Source organism: Antrostomus carolinensis, unplaced genomic scaffold (genome assembly GCF_000700745.2).
Source record: "Antrostomus carolinensis isolate BGI_N321 unplaced genomic scaffold, ASM70074v2 scaffold18838, whole genome shotgun sequence".
Taxonomy (NCBI): domain Eukaryota; kingdom Metazoa; phylum Chordata; class Aves; order Caprimulgiformes; family Caprimulgidae; genus Antrostomus; species Antrostomus carolinensis.
The window spans coordinates 24,727-43,468 of NW_010335213.1; the positions used below are offsets into that span (position 1 = coordinate 24,727).

The following is an 18,742-nucleotide window of genomic DNA, read 5'->3' on the forward strand; positions in this document are numbered from 1 at the left end:
ATGTCTCCCCCAGGCAGACATTAATCTCTTCCTACTACTTTGTAACAAACGCAGCCCCCAGCAAATCTAAGTTATAAATATCCTTTGGCAGAAAACTTTCACAAAGTTTAGATTTACATACATTGAAATATTGCTTGTGCTTTTAGTTTTTGGGAGATCGACTCTTCAGATATACTCTAAGGCAAATCACTTTTGCTTTCCATGCATTTCTTTACGGTGTTTAAATTCTAGTGGTGTATCTTTTTATATTGTAAACAAACACGTTTCACAAGCTTAAAGAAAAGCTTTAATGTTGGGACTCCTGTGTCTTGCTAGATACCTGCAGGCTAGGATCAAGATATGTTCATTGACACAAATACTTTATGAACATCCATCTAGCTGCCTCGTGCAACGTTTAATGTGAAGCAAACCTTTGATTTTAAAAGTCAAACTGTATTTGCCACTAAGAATTTACCTCAGAATTCTAGAAAAGCTAAAAATCACATTTCATTTTTGTTGAACTTTTCTTCCCCTATCCATTACATATTGAGAAGGTATTTTACTCAAAATCTTGCTTTCATAAAGCTTCCTTTCACAGAACACTTTACCAGGAAAACAAACCCCAGAAAACCTGCTTTGCAGTAATTGGTCTGTAATAAATGCCATATTCTGGTATAAGAACACCTTTTTTCTAATGTAATTTAATCTTTTTTGGAAAACCATCATTAGCTACAAAGGATAATAAAAAATTGAAGAAATAATGAACACTGAAGGGAGGCTACGTTGCTTGAAGTGGAGAAGATACATCAGTGAAGATGAGGAAGAAAATGTAGTGTCTGGCCTTTATCCTTTTTTGTTCACTACTCATAGAATAGAATAAGAATTAGGTACTTGTGAAAGCAAATAATAAAACAAAGTAACATTGATTTCCTCTTCTGTCCTATGAAATTATTGATCTGTTTTTAACCTAATTGGCACTTGTGAAAATAAATGGAAAAAACAGTAGGCTACTTACGGGGTTCAAGTATTTGTTCTCAGTAAGAGAGTCCTAGGCCTGCTTGTTCAGGACTTTGTTGGCTCTCCTAACCAGCTGAAGGTCTGTGTGCTGTAGCATACTGTATTTGCTTTGTTCTCCTTCTCTTTCATCTCACATATCTAATTATTGCTTGTAATTCAGAGAAATAACACTGCTAAAGATGCCTTAATGTATTGATATACAACAGTTGAGTACACACTGCTAAAAAAAGTAGTTTTTCAGTAAAAGTCTTATCTAAGATAAAAACGAACAACTAACTCTAGGAAAGAGATAATAAAAGAGGTTTTCCAGTTAAACCCACCAGAGTTTGTGTGAAGCAAAGGAACATTATTTCTCCTATATCCTGCCTCGGAGGCCAACTGACATTGATTTATACGATGTTTGCATAACACATAGATGTTTTTAATCAGTTATACTTTTCTGTAGTGTAGAATTTATTATATAGAATCCAAAGACTGTCTGTTTCCTCAGTTTTGATCCTCAGATATTTTGTTTGTGGAAAAATTTACAGAGGGGTGGGCCCCTAATTTACATGCATAAGTATCTGCAGGCTTATTTAGATCTAATTTAGATCTAAATTTAGATCTAAACTTCCTTTCTTTCTTTTAGGCAAAGCAATACTAAGGGTCTCACACATAAATTCAGTGACTGTATTTCTATTGGCTTCAACAAGCTTGGGCTCAATCTTCAAATTGTGTATTTTGGATGTTGAGTTTGATCCTTGAGGGTGTGTCAGGTGAAATTTTATTGCCATCAAAGGAGTTGTCCTGAAGCCTAAAGCACTGTGAGACTGATCAGAATAGTTAATTCCAAATTACAAATCAGGAACACTGCTAAAGAGGCTTACAGCTGTTTAAAAAACAAAACAAAACAAAACAAAATATAAAGAGGCTTACAGCTGTTTAAAAAAAAAACAAACCAAAACAAAAAAAACCCATCAGATAAAATGCTTTTACTTGGTATTTGATATAATTTATTTCATAAATATTAAAAAAAGCTAAATTTATTTTTTCTTTTAAATCAAGATACAAGTGTTTACATGCTTATAGCACAACCTTTGGTTTTTTAGGGGTATCATATAATTCATAGCAAACACCTTTGTAAACTGCTGAAGATTGCTCTCCCATGGTTGTGGCTGCAATGTGATAGCTCCTGTGGGTATGGAGACAGATGATTCCACATCTGTTCCATATCCACCAGTACCCAAAGAGGACAACAGTGTTTTAAAACCTATTTAAAGCACTATCGCAAATATACCCAACTCGATTTTAAAGGTGGATATTTGTGTGCTCCTTTGTGATAAGATTTGGACCGTTCCTCCAGCAGAAACTGTGTTGTGGAGGAACTGCGTGTGTGTGATACTTTGCATGCTGTATCAGTGTGCATAGGTGAAAAAGGGAGGGAGAAAAAGAGAACTATATCCCAATTTCATCCCACAGATCTTGTGTCTGTCCACAGCAGTTAGCCAGGTATATTGTTTTACATGGCTATGGCTAAAGCGACAGCTGTTAGCAAGTTGATTTTACCTATTACCCCTCTGTGCTAATTTAATGCTGTTGTTTTCTCTATCTACTCTTGTAACAAAACAGAAGTACTCTGCTGTCTCTCTCTGCAACATATCTACAGAGGTCCTGAAAGTCATCAATGCCACTGAAGAGCTGATAGCAGAATCCACCGGTCCCTGCGATTTCCCAGCTGATGTTCAGGAGAGAGCAAGAGGGACGTTCCCGCTGGGGACGGACCCCGTCAGACTCGATGAGCAGCTCACCACACTGGAGGAAAACGTAAGAACACGAATCAGTGGGTGCAAGTGCCATGCATGAGTGAGTGTACCTATGTGTGTGTGCTGTCTGGAAAGGGAAAGCGCAAAGGCAGCAGCAGCAGCAGTTCAGTATTAATTTGGGGTTATTAAACAAATACACAAACCGAACAGAAAATCCTTTTTCAAAGGGGTACTCAGCTGTGGTGTTGGGGTTTTTTCAATGCATGCTTGAAAACATTTGGGGGAGGAGGCGAGTTGGAATGTGTTGGATTTTACAACTAATTTTAGAATCCCTACATCAGAAGTTAACTTAAGCCCTCCAAACCTCTGGGGCTGTGCGGCTGTGCCGTGCCTTGCTGACACCACACGTCTCCAAGTCCCAGCACAGCCTCATCGTTGTAAGGACAGGTAGGGATAGGGAAAGCTTTCCCCCAGCCACAGAGGGAAAAAGTGGAGGCACAATTCCTCCACCCACACTTCCTTGGCATGCTGTGCTGAGTACCCAGGGAGCCGGAGCCACCTGCTTCACTCTTAGAAAGAGCAGGCTGGAGAAGCTGAATTAAACAAACATTTCTGTTTGACCATGTCCAAATCACCCGTCCTTTTTCAGGAGTACCTGTCACCTGTAATGTTGACTCACAGAAGGAAGTCACTGCTCATTAGAAGTTTTTATGCATCCACTTAATAGCGTTGGTACACTTGTAACTTTCGATTTTCTCTTCTTCCCACATTTAACTGATTACATTTCAGTGATTTTCCCCTTCATGAGGAGCTTTTAAAGATCTCGTAGGAATCTGGATTGTTCCATTGTAACATCCTGATCAATCTATTTTGATCCTGGTTTTCTTTAGCCCATGGAAAATTTTCAAAGACAGAATCTCTTCTTGGGAGATAAAATCAGTTTCCTTCACAGAAATGTACTTCCACAACAGCCTCAGGCTAGGGGCTGAGGGGGAGATAATTCATGGCAATGCCAGCCACTCCTTCTGCTGGGCCTGTCCTATCCTACTCCAGAGCCCTCCCAGAAGTCCCACAACTCCCTGGTCCCTCTCATCACACCTTTTCTAAGCTCAAATCTCCCAGCCCTTTTATCAGTTTGGAGGTTCCCAAGCTAGATCCTACCCATCCTAATTTTCATCTGCTCCAAAACCCTTTCCACCTCAGACCTTTCCCTCTGACCACACCAGCAGGATGCCCTCCAGCACACCCCAGAGCACCTTCACTCCTCACCAACCAGCTCCTGATCATAATCTGACCTCCAAACCTCTCCCTGCCACCTCTGCTCAGCCTTCCCAGGCATCCCACTGTGCCAGCTGAGGTGCTTCTGCTTCTCCTCACTCCCACCCACTGTCCTGGTTGCTGCCATCTCCTGCCCTCCATCATGGAGCACCACAGCCACCTGAGCTTGCCCTGCCATGGAGCTCTCCACCCAGCAGCCAGGCTCCCAGCTCCCCTCTGGGAGGGGAACTCAAACAAGCAAAATAGGTTTGTGAGTCCTCCTCAGTGGGGCTGGTGGGGACAGGACAGGAGGACATGTCCAGGAGATGCTGGATGCGTGGCAGCTCATTTGCAGAAGGGTGAAGGGTTCCCACAGCAGTTGCTGCTGTAGTGCCCAGAGAAGGGTATAACTTGAGCTTGTGGTGAGCAAAGTACCGTCCTCATGGCACCTACCATGATAGCCATTTCATTCTTACATGACAGATGCACCCCCACAACAACTTCTGGTTGAGTTTGATTAATATTTTTTTGAATAATAGAAGTTGGTAGATGGAGGTGTTTCTCCCCTGTGAAGTACTGAAGCATCCTAGCTCCACACACCACAGAACACATTTGCCAGCAGAGTGAATACAGAACAAAAATCTAAGTCCATGCTGGACCATGTCTTTAGAAAAACTAAGAAATTCCTTCAAGAGGACAGAGCAGTTTGGAGAGAGTTCCTACCACGTCTTTTCTGTGGAGAACTGTGTTGTAAAGTATCTGAGGTGCATTTTTTCTCCCCGGTTACACTCTGACAATCTCTCCTGTCCTTGTGGAGCTTTGGCATCTGTGGTGCCATGGTCCCTAGTCATTTGTCCAGGCTGAGCATTTCCCCACTGAGCAGAGGCTGGGCACTGAGGCAGAGCATTTCATGCTGTGGTGTTGCCTCCTTGCAGCGTATAAACCTGGTTTAGTTTCTCCCAGTTCCCTGCATACTTCATAAGGTATCCAGCTCAGCCTTGCTGTGTCCCCACACTACGTCTTTCTCTGACCCACACAGAATTTGAAGTAGATGGCAATATTTCATGGTTTCAAGATTTCACCACTACACTCCATAGCAAATGTAAAGAGTCTTAGAAATCCAGGAATCCATAACTTTTCCCATTGCAGCTGGGGGTATATCTGCATGCAGCACATCCTCTTTGCAGCAAATTTTGGAAGAGGATTTGGGTATATATATAGACACCTTGTTCATTTTTTGCTCTCTGTAGCATTTCAGATGGTGCACGCATCAGTAGGGAGAATGTAGGGCCACAGGTACCAGCACAGGGTCAGGTGAGTTGAGCTTTAGTGGAAGCTGTGCTTACCTGAATGGTAGTAAAATAAATCTCCACAATCTAAATGTGAATGTCTGCATAAGGGCATAATTTAGTGGAGACCTGCAAGTACCCCACTGCTGTTTGGAAGCACAATTGTTCAGGTAAAGAGAATATTCTGGACAAAAAATTTTTATTTAGGTCTACCTTTAAGATGTTCAATAAAATTAAAATTTAACAAATGTAGGGGCTAATTGAGTTACAAAAACATTGATGACCTTCCCTTCCCACATTTTTCTATTAGTCCTATTTTCTTTAGATCTTTTTCCCCTTTTGAAAAGTACAACTTACTGTGAAGAGAATTTTTGCACAGCATTTAAATGTTTTCTTTAACTTTCTAAATATGTTTCTGTTCATAATGTTCCTTTTTCTTCTTCCTCAGAGCTTTTAGACATGATAGGGAACTTTTTAAAATCACCTTTTAATCCGAAGCGGCTGTGGTATGTAGCACCACAAAGATGTATCATTTAAATGAATGGAAAGAATAATTAAAACCCACAAAAGGAGGAGCATTTCTGTTTCAATCAGCATGTTAACTTTATGGCCCACCTGTGCCTCCAAGTACTTCAGCAAAGATGTTAAATCAGATCACTTAATTGTTCTAGGTACATTTTGAAAGATTTCGTGTCTGCAATTAGACTGTGCTCTTACAAGATGCAGTTCATACAAGATGTAGTGAATTTGTTTCTTAGCAAAGTCACATACATGAAAAAAAATGTATATACATTTACACTTTGTAACAACTGTTATAAAGAGGAAAAAGAACTATTGCAAACAATTAAGAAACAATAATAAAATTAAAAATAATTAAAAGAAAACACTTATTTAAATCATAATCTAGTCATTCTCCACCACTTTTGATCTATAAAAGCATGGACAGAAATTATTTGGATACCTGTTGTGTCAGAGAACTGCATGGTCTAGGAATTGTGGGCAGATATAATAACTTGAGTGGAAAATAGGTATGAAGTGAAGGTGTCTGTTTCAGATCCTGTTTGCTTGCCCCTTGAACCGTGAAGTCAGCCGCAGAATATGTTTCATTCATGCTAGTTCTGTCGCGCCAGAGTCTTTACTGCTATTGGAGTGAGTGAGGCTGCCAGTGAGTAAAATCACAGGATCTATTTCATTTCCACTGTGCTGTTACCAGCCTGATGGAAACAGTCTCTTGGCTGTCTAGTAAATAGGCAGAACGTGCAGTGTTTACACATAGGTCTGCACAATTTTAAGCACAGATGTCAAAAGCTAATGCTTGAAAATTGCACTTTTCTATAAACCAGACACCTCCATCCAACCATGTACCTTAGATTTCTTTCTGAAATAAAAGAAAGACGTAAAACACAGGGTATCATGAACTATTGCTCCAAGGAGCTGACTGGGAAATGAAACCTTTACCTGCAGTTACCAGAGGTATTGTAGGTGGGTCAAATACTAAATGTTGTTTGTTTTTAGGAAAGATCTCTAAATGATGAAGTCTCTTATTGTCTTTTATGTCTAGATAAGACAGATAAGACAGATGTCCAGATAAGTCTATTGACCCTGCACAGATTCACTCCAAAGGGCCAGGAGTGTGGCTGCTGTATATTTGGGTGAGGGCAGGATGGGATGGAAAACTGTGTTGTACATGTAAGCACAATTACTCCTTAAGAAGTTAATAACCATATGTTGTAGAACAGTTATTTTTACACAGTTTCGATTGCCAGAAGGTACTAGGCATGTTTCAATAAACACAGCTTTATATGAGGTGTGGTCTGTTGACTTCCCCTTGTAGATATCAGGGTTTTTATTACGCAACTGCATATTAAAAATTTTTAAAAGCACACTTTTCAGCTTTTTTTTTTTTTTTTTTTTACTGGTGAATCTGGAACAAATCTGGTTTGGAATACCATGGTAGTACGTATGAAATTTGGAGTGCAGCCACTTCACACCTCCGTTCTGTTTGTGGATGTGTGTTTTCAGATTATTCCCTCACGACTTTCCTCTGCCAGGTTAAATCTCCCTGTAGTGGGTTAGCAAAGAGGGAAGCTCAAAGACATCATGGAGTCTGCTCAAAACTCCCTGCCCACAAACCAGAAATCCCTGAGCCCTCTCCCTGCCTTGGCCCTGCAGGTGTACTTGACAGCCGGCACCGTCTACGGGCTGGAGGGGCAGCTGACCAACCTGGAGGATGCCGCACGCAAGATCAACAGTGTCACTGCAGAATCTGAGCTGGCCAATCTGGAGGATCAGGTGGCCACAGCAGCCGCCCAGGTTCATCACGCAGAGCTTCAGGTGAGGACAGCAGCTCCTCCCTACCTGCAGGTTTCACACCGCCTTGCCTAGCACTTACCTTTTGTCTGTGCCCACCTGCATTCAATATTCTTTGGTACCGCAGCAGGCTGATGATCCAGGGATGCTGACTGCGTCACAGGAGCTGAGCAAAGCTTAACTGAGATTTGTAACTCAGCCCAGCCAGATGTTCTGTATTTGTTTGTTTCTTCCCCCAGCTTGTTTTTGGACATGGGAGTGCAATGACCTGTGACTGCAACACTAATACTGAGCCTGCTGCTTGCTGCCAGACAGCTCACGTGGTAATACTGTCACACACATGGCTGTGGTCAGACTGCAAATACAGTCTGAGGCAGTTTATCTGATCAGCAGATTGTAAAGCACTTCCTGAAAGAAGCCAGTGTCTACTGAAAAAGGCCAAGGGCAGCCAGCCAGCCACTGAGCCAAGCACAGAGCCTCGCACTTGCAAGCCTGTTTTGAGATTTAGCCACACACATCCCAGCCAAAAGGCAGTTGCTCTTGTGGGCTGCGACCTAGTGTATTTCTTGTGGACTCTAGAAAGTCTGGGGCTCAGAAGAGAACATCATGATCTGATGCTAAAAGCTGAATGAGGTAACACTGCCAGATCTCAAGGGGCTAACGCTGACAGCAACTCACTGCCAATGATTTCACTGACCGGTCTGTTCCAGGCAAGGAGGAACTCTGACCTGCCTGTGCCAGGCTTTAATGGGAAGTACCTGGTTATTTTACTCAGCAGTAGCATGCTCAATTTAGAACTGAGCAAAGATCTGAGGGTCTGACATGTCTCTGATGTCAGAAGTGCACTGCTGCACTAGATGGTGAACTACCAGTGACATTGTCTTGGCTTCGGTCATTATTTTACAGTAAATGTTAATAAGGGTGAGACATGAGGAGGAGAGAGGTCTAAGCTATGCAAGGAGGATGACAAAGAAGCCAACTGAAGGTTTTCTGCAGAGTGAACAGCTTCAGGTGTCACCATTAATCAGGAGTTGGGTTATATATCTGACTCCTCTGGCACTTCTTTCCCTTTGGGCAACATTGGTTTCTGCTAGTCTCAACATCAGCCTGCTTTTGCCCCAGATGTTTGCTTTCTTGGACTTCTGTTTTTCCTAGCAATTTTTTTTTCTATTGAGCATCTCTAGTGTGTACCTGCATTTACATATGTTTGTGTTTAACATACACATACACTTAAATTATAAATATTTAAAATCGAATGTTTAGATTTTGTGACAGAGGATATACTTTGCGTGTGTGCATGAAATTAATTTAGAATTATGAAACGTGTCCCACAAAGTCATTGTTTGAAAGTAGCCTTTGGAAAACACAGCTTGAATCAATTTGGGATTATGCAGCTAAAGGTAACTGGGAGATGGCAGATGGGAGTTTTCTCTCCTTCTTTCTTTTTTCCCTCAAAAGGAGTAAATTGCCTCTTCCTTGGAGTCACATGGTAGGTTGGATTGTTCTTTTACACCATCTTTACTAACAATTTAAGCCCCTTTTAACATCAGGACTAAAGAATACAGGGAAGTGTCAGAATTGCTGGAGAAGTTAGCCCTCTGTTGATATATTTTGATTAGAGAATTTGGCTGGGGGAGGGATATATTTTAGTAGTGGTATCCACAGTAATTTTAAAACTTCTTTTTCCCCCTCCCCATCTGTCTGTCTCTCTTTTTTTATTTTCTTTGAAGATTTCAGATATTGAGAGCAGAATATCAGCTCTCACTGTTGCAGGCTTGAACGTGGCTCCATGTGTTCGCCTGACAAGGAAACGGGATCAAAAGCAAACGAACCAGGTGCCAGAACATTATGTAGTATTCAAAAATACATTGGGGAAATCTTGCCCTTTTTTCTGTAATGGAGTTGAGTAATGCATGTGTGTTGTTTACAGATGCATACAATAGACACATCGAGACAGCAGAGGAGAAAACTTCCAGCTCCACCAATAAAAGGTGCACTTAAGTTGTTACCTATGTTATAAGGGTCAATATAATGCACAGTTCAGCGAAGCAGGGGAAAGATTAAGTTATAAAATAAACAGAGAAAGCCTAAATATGTCTACCCTCCTCATTTCCCATTGTACTTGCGTTACATAAAAACCCCATTTGTCACATTAAAAAGCATCACTACTTTCTCTTTCTTTGGAGCTGTGACAGAGGCAAATAGGAGCAGAAGCAGAAGGCTGGGAAAAGCAAATGCAAAATGCTGACTACTTGTCCTGCAGCAGGGCCACTGCTACTCTGGTGAGCCTGGGGTCAGGCTGTGAGGCTCCAGGGCCACTGCTACTCTGGGGAGCCTGGGGTCAGGCTGTGAGGCTCCAGGGTCATTGCTACTCTGGTGTGCCTGGGGTCAGGCTGTGAGGCTCCAGGGACACTGCTACTCTGGTGAGCCTGGGGTCAGGCTGTGAGGCTCCAGGGACACTGCTACTCTGGTGAGCCTGGGGTCAGGCTGTGAGGCTCCAGCAGCCCCAGTGTTTAAATACCAAAAGCCACTTGCCAGCCTTCACAACCCACTGTTGTTTTCTTTAAGCCTGTGTCAGCTGATTTCAGTCCATGTGATGTGGCTCAGCAAAAACCAGGACAGGCTGTGAATTGGCTTTATAAAACAAAGTGCTTTTTTCTTTCATGTTTTCTCCTTTTTTAACCCCTCAGTGCGTTATCTTTGACAATTCTAGGGCCTGCTTCACCTTGCATTACTCTTATTTTACTCTTGTGTAATTCCACTGATTGACATGGCCTCAAACTTCAATAAATTTGGAGTATCACAGCCTGCTGTTTTTCATTTAAATTAAATCCAGCTTCCCTCATGTGTCTTAGGGGAAGTTTCATCTCTCTAGAAATTGTAACTCTTCAGGAGTATTGTTACATCTGCTTCGATCTGTTATGTGAAAAGTCTCCCTTTTTGTATTTTTCCCAGGTGAAAAACCAGGTGGTTCTCCAGTAGCTGCTGTCAGAACGTTTAACAGAAACTTTGTGCTTCAAGGTTCTCTAACACGAAGAACTAAAGACAGGAAAAGCACTGCCAAGGACTTAACGGTAAACTCCTAACAAATGTTTTTAAAACTGCCATTTAAAGGAGTAAATAGAGAGACAGTGATATCTGTGTAGGCAGCTGTATTTCAGCATCTTCACAAAACTTCTCCTGATAGTTTGAGGAAAAAAGAATAGAGACCGCTCTGACGACCAGTGTCCATGGAAGGTATCTGATGTATGCCACAGTATAGCAGCTGTGCAGTCCTGAGGGTCAGCCTGTCTGAATGTATTCTGGCTGTCAGGTCTCCAGGAATGTCCTACCCTTATTTAAAAATGAAATTAATAAATAAATCAGTGGTCCCCTGCAATTCAGACTTCTGAACCAGCCCCTTGCAGAGCCAGCAGAACGCTGTAACTCAGCGGGTGAGTCACACTAATCTTTGAGAAACGTTCAGAGGTTGCCTCAGTGGAATTGAAGGGGTAGACAGGCCACTGCAGGGTTTGAACAAACAGGCTTCACCATACAGCTGTCAGTCATTTCTTCTAGAGCAGCTGTAGAAGGATAAGGTAAAAAGCTGACTCTCCTGAAGCAGTCTGCCACTAGATATGTGGAAAATAGGCAGGGAGATGAGAAGGGGAAGGACCTGGCTCCCTAGAAGCTTCAGCAAGCTTGTTTTGTGTTTTGTTCATGGTTTTTTTTTCTTTCCTGTCCCTCTCTGTTCTAGGAACCTGCTATAGGATCTGCTGTGATGTACTAAACTTACACTTCCCTACTGCCAATAACACACTGCCTAAGGCTGTACACTAGAGTGCCTTTACTTAACAGCCATCGTGTATGTCCAGCTGAAAATGGACCCTCAAGAACCCACAATGCCTCAGTTATAGGGCTTCGTTTGGATACCTCACTGAGAAAGCTGTCCAAGTCTTCAGCATTGTGGTCTGCTAAAGGAAACTCTGCCTTAAAGTTCTCACAAGACTCTAGAAAGGATGCTGAGTTTCAAAGCAAGGCTCCACATTTTAAGATGCACTTTTTCTCCCCATTGATTGTACTACAGTATGTCGTCTTTAAACTGCAGTATGTTTTTGTAGACTCAGTCAATCATAATTATAGGCCAATATTTCGTACAAAAAGAAAGAACAAAGCAGACCTGTGATCCATATTTGCTGACCTCTTCCTATTCACATAGACCTCCATCTTGTCGAGCAATAAGAACAATGCTGTGCAGTGTACGCTGCTCTTCAGCTGGGTGGTGGGAGTGGAGAATCAGCTCTGCTCCCAGGGAGTCGGTGGAAGTTTTGACAGGGTTTGTAGGAGGAGATGCGATGTGCAAAGATTTCTCTGTTCACTGAGGGTATGTTTGGCAGAGTTCATGTTCTAGTTCCAGAGCGAGGTATTTTGCTCTCGGCAGCAGGAGGGAACATGGATGTCATGTTGAGCCGTGAACTGGTGGCAGCACATGTGGACCAGATGTCTGTTAAGTTACGATGCTGGCATCTGGAAATATCTGAATACTGCTGTGAAATCCACACCTTTGTATGTCTCGTTCTTCTTGGTAGCATTGTCCACTTGGTGGTGCCCAACCACGCTTTAGTTCAGAATAAATTCTGACCAAATCTTTAAGATTGGAAAAGGAAAGTAAAAGATTGTAGATGAGATCTCTGCTGACTGGCTGGTGGTTGTAGGGTGGCTGCAACCTGAAGAGATTCCCTTCTGCAGTTTCCTGGCTTTTCTGAGGAGGGAGAAGATGTAGCCCAGATGTCTCTTCCTTTACTAGTCTGTAGCCAACATGGAGCAGCTGTGGCCTGTCACTGGTGCCACGCGTACCCCACTACCATTGGACCACTCTGAATTGCATTGTGAGCAGTAAAATTTCTTCTTTCATTTCTTGAGACCTTTGAAAGGTGAGCCAAACTGGAAGGCCCTTGAGCAGATGCTCAGGAGGGAAGATGCTGCTTACAGGGTGTGCCTCTCACCCTTTTTCGGGAGGACTTTGCCACTTTGTGGTACGTTTTGCTCTGAAGAACACAAAGGAGGGAGGTAGAGGAGGTGATAAGCCAGTGAATCCCTTATCTTCCACACAAAGTGCAGAGCAGGTACCCAAATGCAGACGGGGTTGATGTGCTGTGAAGTCGGACATGGACTGGCCAGTTCCCCAAAGCATCAGGGAGCAGTGAGCTCTCCTGAGAGCAGTGGGTACCAGGGAAGGGCAGAGCTGCTCCTTTCCCTGCAACCCCAGCAAACACCCACTAGCAGAGTGCTGCACATGAGCTGCCATGTGGCAGGACAACAGTCCCCTGGGGCACCAGGCCATGAAATGGTCTATGGTTGGGCAAATATGAGCCAAACTGGGCAAATTTCCTGGCTAGGCTGGATTTAGGGAGGCAGGTGAGGAAGGCAAGGCGTGACTGGATGGGACAGTTGGAAAAACAGTGTCAGTTGCAAATCTGCCACCCACATTTGACATCAAGCTTGTCAGTAAACTGATGTCCAGCTGCACCTAAGGAACCCTCAGAATAAATACAACCATCTTCCCACCTAGAATACATGAGCTTCGCCCCATCCCTTCGGGGAATTTCCATCTGCCCAAGATCCGACCCGATGTGTTAATTCTGGGTGAAATTGCGCCTTTACTCTCACACGCGTTCTCTGGAATTGGTTTGCACAGATGTGAGGGCAGAATTTGGCCCACTCTGTTTAACATACATCAGACAAATAGATTTTATTTATATATGCAATCCAGTAAAGGAGATTAAACAGAGAAGGATGCCTAGTATTTTTTTTGTTAATCCCATTTCCTTCCCCTTCCTTGACTGTTCTCGTGTATGTGTACAATACATTCCCAGGTTCTGGTTTATGCAGGTATGCGTGTTATGAAATGTCATTAATGGTGGTTGGTCTACATATTTGTCTAATAAATAATAACTAATATTGTGTATGTAATATCAATACAGAAATTACTAATTTTAATAGAATAAATCTTTGGCTTTTGTTCTGTTAGTGTGATTTAAACAAGCCAACAAAGTTTGGAATAGGCTGTTTTCCTTAAGAGGCATGAAAAGCAACTATTATCGTGTTACAATGTTAAAATATTCAGTCTTCTTTGACAGAAAAATGTGTACTGTGTAGGCATTGCAGAAAAAAAAAAAAAATCCCACCTGCTATAAGGCATTTGAATTTTTACAAATGTTTATTGTGCCAAATATGTGCAAAGATATAATTTACTGTTTTAAAAAAAATCATAAAAGCATATGTTATAGCACACAAAGAATTATTTTGTCATCAAGTGATTTCAATCTTTAGTGTTAATATTTATATTTAGATTAATTTTTATAAATGAGAATATTTTAATGGGTAAAATGAAGACTATATGATCTATTTGATTAAGTCTGAGTGAATATTAAGCTTGCCTTGTTGTTGTTATCTGCATACTCACCAAGAATTATTGTCAAGAGAAATTATAACAGAGTAAAAGCGATTTATGAAAAGAATGCCTTTTCAAGGACTTGATTCATAAAGAAAAACCAAAAGTTCTTCTCTGTTGTTTGGATTTCTGTGCATTTTGGCCAGGAAGCGTGCAGAACGTGCTGCCGCAGACAGTGCTCATGTCCTGCCTGTCCCCTGTTAAACCCGGGAGACTTCCAGCTCCAGAGAATGACCTGGGTTAGAGGAGGGGAGGAGCAGACGGTAACGCCCGCGGGTCAGGTTTTTTCCACTGGGGCTGGGGTGGGAGGGATCCTGTCAGGAACATGTGATGGTTAATCTCCTCCAAACTGGTGAGTCTGTTGGGTGAGTTACCATCCATCTCAAACAGAATTTCTGTAGCTCTCATGGGGTCGCTGCAAAATGACAAACTGAGCAGGAACCCTGCTGATAATCTTAGTCTCTTGTTTCCAAAGTCACATGCAGTGACTGCTGATCAAAATATTTATCAGCATATTTTCTCCACCATCAGGCCGTTCATTTAAACCAGCGTGTTTAAGTAACACTTTGGGTGTTACATGTTGTATTATAAATAGGAATAACTATCTTCTTATAATAAAAATCCACTCCTTGCTGACAGACCATTCACAAAGAGGAAAAAAGGGTTAAATTATCTGCACTAATTAATTCAACCACTATTAAATTTTAGTAGTAATTCTAAAAAGCACAACTAGAAATGCAAGTTCATTCTAATTTGTCTTTTGTAGAATAATTCATGGCCTGGATTTAACTGTCAGTCATTAGCTAAATTATTAAATATGGTTTTTGGATATAAGCCATAGATTAAACTGCCTTTGAATATTATTGCTGGTAATAGTTATTAATCAAGATTAGACATACTGTAAATAGCACTTCTTATAAAATGAATATAACAAAGTTAATTACCACGGCAAAGATTAGTATTGAGCCACAACCTCTGGCTTATTGATGTGGACTAATGCAGTAGATGGTTCATTGCTTGTGATCCTCAAAGAGTGACTTTAGCTTGGTCAGGCAATGTACTTACTTACAAACAACTACATGGTTTTAAAGGGAATCAGCCAGTTTAGGCCCTTACCCCTTTTGGATAATGGTGCATGAGTATGTGCATTAGGCACAAAACTACTCTGAAGAGTTTAATTAGCCATTTTTATTTTTTTTTTCTTAAGCAGGGAGAAAATACCTCTCTTTGGTAGGAGTTTGGTTTTGTTCATTAATACATCTCTCCAGCAGTGCAGGAAGAACTCATAGCGAGGCAGTGGGTAGTTCAGGGCTGCCTTCCTGTGAGTGGGTATTAACAATCTAGATAAAAACTACACAGAGAGCACCAGCATTCCATGCCATTAATGCAGGTACGTTAAAAATTAGTGAGAGCCTTTTTTCTTTCTTCCAACCATTGCTTTTTATTTTTACATCTCAACAGCCATTGACTTTGAAATGTGACGGGAAGGCTTCATGATACGCTTAACACTGAAGAGTTGAAATCCCTGCACAAAAGCTGTGTGGTTTTTGGGTAAACCTAAACATTACAGTGAACAGCATCAAGGGATTGGTGGGGATGTAAGGTTAAAAAAACCCATTTTTATAAGCTATGGTTTCACTCAGTGCTAGTGTCCATGAGTTGTCTTTTACCTGCACCCTGGATATGTTTCTTTTTGAAGGAATTTGCACAAGGAGCAGAAAGAAGAGCAGCGTGGGATTGCTTGGCAAAAGCAGAACTGGAGGTCTGAGGTGCAGGGGAGGGTGCAATTCGAATCGCAGAGGTTGGGTCAGCACCTCGGGGAATGGGCATCACCAGTCATTGTCTTCTGTGTCCGACACTTTTTGCTCCCACAAAGCGTTCAAGATGAAATCCAGGTGCCTGCTCACGGGCCTCAGGCTGCCACGGCTGCTTCTCAGCTGCCTCTTCCCGAACCGACCGATGGGGCGAACACCACGGCCCACGTACCAAAAAGGATCGATCGCAGGACCTGGAATTCAAAGCAGCCAGTGAAGCATCTGCCACTGTGTGTTAAGGCAGCATTTTCTGAACATCTTGAGGGTGTTAGACAGCTTATTTGTAGCCCAGGGGTAAATAAATAAATAAATAATCAAAGGGAAAGGCTGTAGAAAGACACACAACTTACTAATTCTTTTGAGGGTCACCTGCCAGGTGTGGAGCCCAAAGGAGGAGGGTTCAGATGCAAAATTAATTTTAATCCATCTGGCCTGCAACTTGCAATTTGAACATAGCCCAAAGTACCCATCAATTCAGGAGGGCACAGCGTGCTTTAAAACTGATCCCAACCCTGGAAGAGGATGCAGCTCACATCCAGAAAGACCATAATAGCTCCCTGTACCACCACTTTTAAACTGTCCTCTCTTAGCTGAAGCCTTGAAGGTCCTACTGTCCAGCCTCCATTTCTGCTGTATGCACCAGGAACAGCATCTCCATAGGCTAACAAATCCACTGGATTGCAGAGGGGTAAACATAAAAAGCTAATTCTCATTGACATAGGAAGTTGTTTTCATGGATCATCTTTTTTCTTCTAATGCATCTGAAGTGCACTTGACTTATTTTTGGAGTCTATTCTAGTTTTAGAGCAGGTGTGGAGAGGGGTATAGTTCTATTAAAAGACTAAGATACAGCAACAGGGAAAATGTACGAAGCACCAGAGATGATGCCACCCAAAGGAAATAACAAATCATTCCAAAGCCGGATGAATGTCAAGAACAGGAATAAATTTCCGTTTAAGTGCATTATATATCATCTGTCATACGAAGTCTCGGGAAAGGCAGCAGGGTTTTCCCCTGTGCATTTTGATGCTTGGGCAGAGAAAATAAGAAATCCACTTTGGCTGTGAATTTCTCCCTAAATGTATCTTTTAAGTCTTTCCACACAGTATTTAAGTCCCCTCCTGCCCACCAAAACCCAAGTAATTTCATTTTTTTTTCACCTGGGTACCCAAAACCACATCCCTAGTTCTCCTTGAAAGTGGAAAGGTGTGCCACTGAGAGCTCACACGCCTTACTTCCCACACCCACATCTCTCCAACTCCGCATGCAATTACCAGCCTTTCCTCCCTGGGGAAAATCCCTGGGATTTCCTGATAAAAATTTTCTCAGAAATGTTTTGAACTGTGTGTTAGCTTTTACTTGAGACATAGGGTATTGTCCTTCAGCTGGCCAGCCTCAGTTCCTCACAGCACCTGAACAGAGACACTTCAACCACTTATATTTTGCCTTTCAGACAAGTTGTGGTTCCAGACAGAAATGAAGACATCTGTAAGGCGAGCTTAAGCTTCTGGTCCTTGCTTTCTTGTTACTCTGTATAAGTACTTGTGAAATACCCCAGGTCTGCAGAACACAGCTGAAAATTTGATGCTTAAATATTCAATGTATATTGCCTTACATCTTCTTTGTCAGTCTTTTGTATATTGGTGTCTCTTCTAGTATTTATCAAAAATTACACTATTTCTCGTGGCTAATTAAGGGCTGTGAGGAGATCAAGTTCTGTATATGCTCTTACAAGTTAAAAGGAAGTACAGGATCCCACATCCCCATTCCACCATAGAAACACCCACAGAGATCTGCTGCTGAACTTCACCTGACAGCCCACCCCTGATCCTTTGATGCACCAGAGACCATGGGGTCACCATATGGGAGTCCATCGCATTACATCAAGTGAGACTCATACTTACTTCTGTTGTCTATCTGATGTTTAAACGGCCTGCTCTGTCCTGAAGCAAAGCTGAGAGATACCAAGAGCACCAGCACATAGACAGCAACCAACTTCAAGTGCTTGGGTGACCACTGGGCATGTGGTGTCCACGAGATCGCATGCCACATGATGGAGCGGTGGTGGGAAGGCTGTGAGGAGAAAAGTGAACATGGGGAACACGTATGAGTTAAAGTTCTCAAGGTGAAGGAAGGTGTCAACTCTAACAGTATGTTCCTATCCATCAGAGCCATTTCATAACTAAGTTCTGATGCTGGGGATGCCCTGGGTATTCCTGTTTGAAGGCAAAGGCTATGTAGTGAGCCATCTACTGAGGTAAGTCTTGCAACTTGAGTGTTTCCTCACCAAAAGCGAAAGCTCCTGGCACGGGAGAGACCTGGCCCTGAGCTTCCCACTGAATTTCAGTGTGGCCCTCTGTATGACCATGGGCACTGGCCACCAAAGTGTGTTTCAGCCACCACCTCCATCATCCTTCCTCACCTGTAAAACATGTCTAACATTTGTATTTTACACGATCTCTTTGCAACTAAATGCATTAGAAAGGCTTCCTGAAAGGGAATGCTCTTCCCACGTCCACTCCCCCTTTCACAGCCAGCATGCAAAAGTACAATTTCCAGTTACGGTTTCCACTGTTAGATGTCCCAATCCTGTAAATGCATCCAGATGCAAGCAGGTGAGAAATCCCCCCAGGAGAAGGGCTGTGCAGAGTGGAAAGTACTGAGTCAGGAAAATCGCATCCAGGAGCTGTGCAAGGTCTGCCGTTGTCTGCTACTGACAGCCTGGAGCCTCTGCCTGCAGGAGCCCTGTTTGCTTAAGCATCACTTACAGTTACTACACAGCCACAGAGCTATAGGAAATCCTCTGGGCTATGTCTGAACAGAGGCTTCTCCCCATGCAAGGGTGGGATTTTTTTCCCCTGTTGCTGCCTAAATTCTGTGCTTCAGTAGAAGCAGAGCAGG

At 42.5% G+C, this 18,742-nt stretch overlaps 2 protein-coding genes across 2 annotated transcripts in view; one reads left to right on the forward strand and one right to left on the reverse strand.

Annotated features, from left to right (window-relative positions):
• The window catches only part of MYRIP (myosin VIIA and Rab interacting protein), a gene marked incomplete at its 5' end in the record, with an annotated part of 35,320 nt that extends 23,957 nt beyond the window's left edge, over positions 1–11,363 (forward strand). The window contains 6 exons of the mRNA XM_029086612.1: positions 2,605–2,799; positions 7,457–7,618; positions 9,325–9,429; positions 9,525–9,585; positions 10,550–10,668; positions 11,331–11,363. Coding sequence (XP_028942445.1) covers positions 2,605–2,799; positions 7,457–7,618; positions 9,325–9,429; positions 9,525–9,585; positions 10,550–10,668; positions 11,331–11,363 — 675 coding nt within the window. The remainder of the gene's footprint in view (positions 1–2,604; positions 2,800–7,456; positions 7,619–9,324; positions 9,430–9,524; positions 9,586–10,549; positions 10,669–11,330) is intronic.
• A 4,090-nt stretch (positions 11,364–15,453) lies between these two features.
• Positions 15,454–17,893, reverse strand: PRLH (prolactin releasing hormone). Its single transcript, XM_010174475.2, has 2 exons — positions 17,746–17,893; positions 15,454–16,035 (listed from the first exon to the last, which is right to left on the reverse strand). The coding sequence occupies exons 1-2, from the start codon at positions 17,891–17,893 to the stop codon at positions 15,857–15,859; spliced, it is 327 nt and encodes a 108-aa protein (XP_010172777.2). The 3' UTR covers positions 15,454–15,856.
• Between the last annotated feature and the right edge of the window lie 849 nt (positions 17,894–18,742).

Coding starts and splice junctions, on each gene's coding strand:
- PRLH (XM_010174475.2), bottom strand. CDS start 17,893: ATGTGGCATGCGATCTCGTGGACACCACATGCCCAGTGGTCACCCAAG. Junction 16,036..17,745: donor ACATCAGATAGACAACAGAA/GTAAGTATGAGT, acceptor TTTGAATTCCAG/GTCCTGCGATCGATCCTTTT.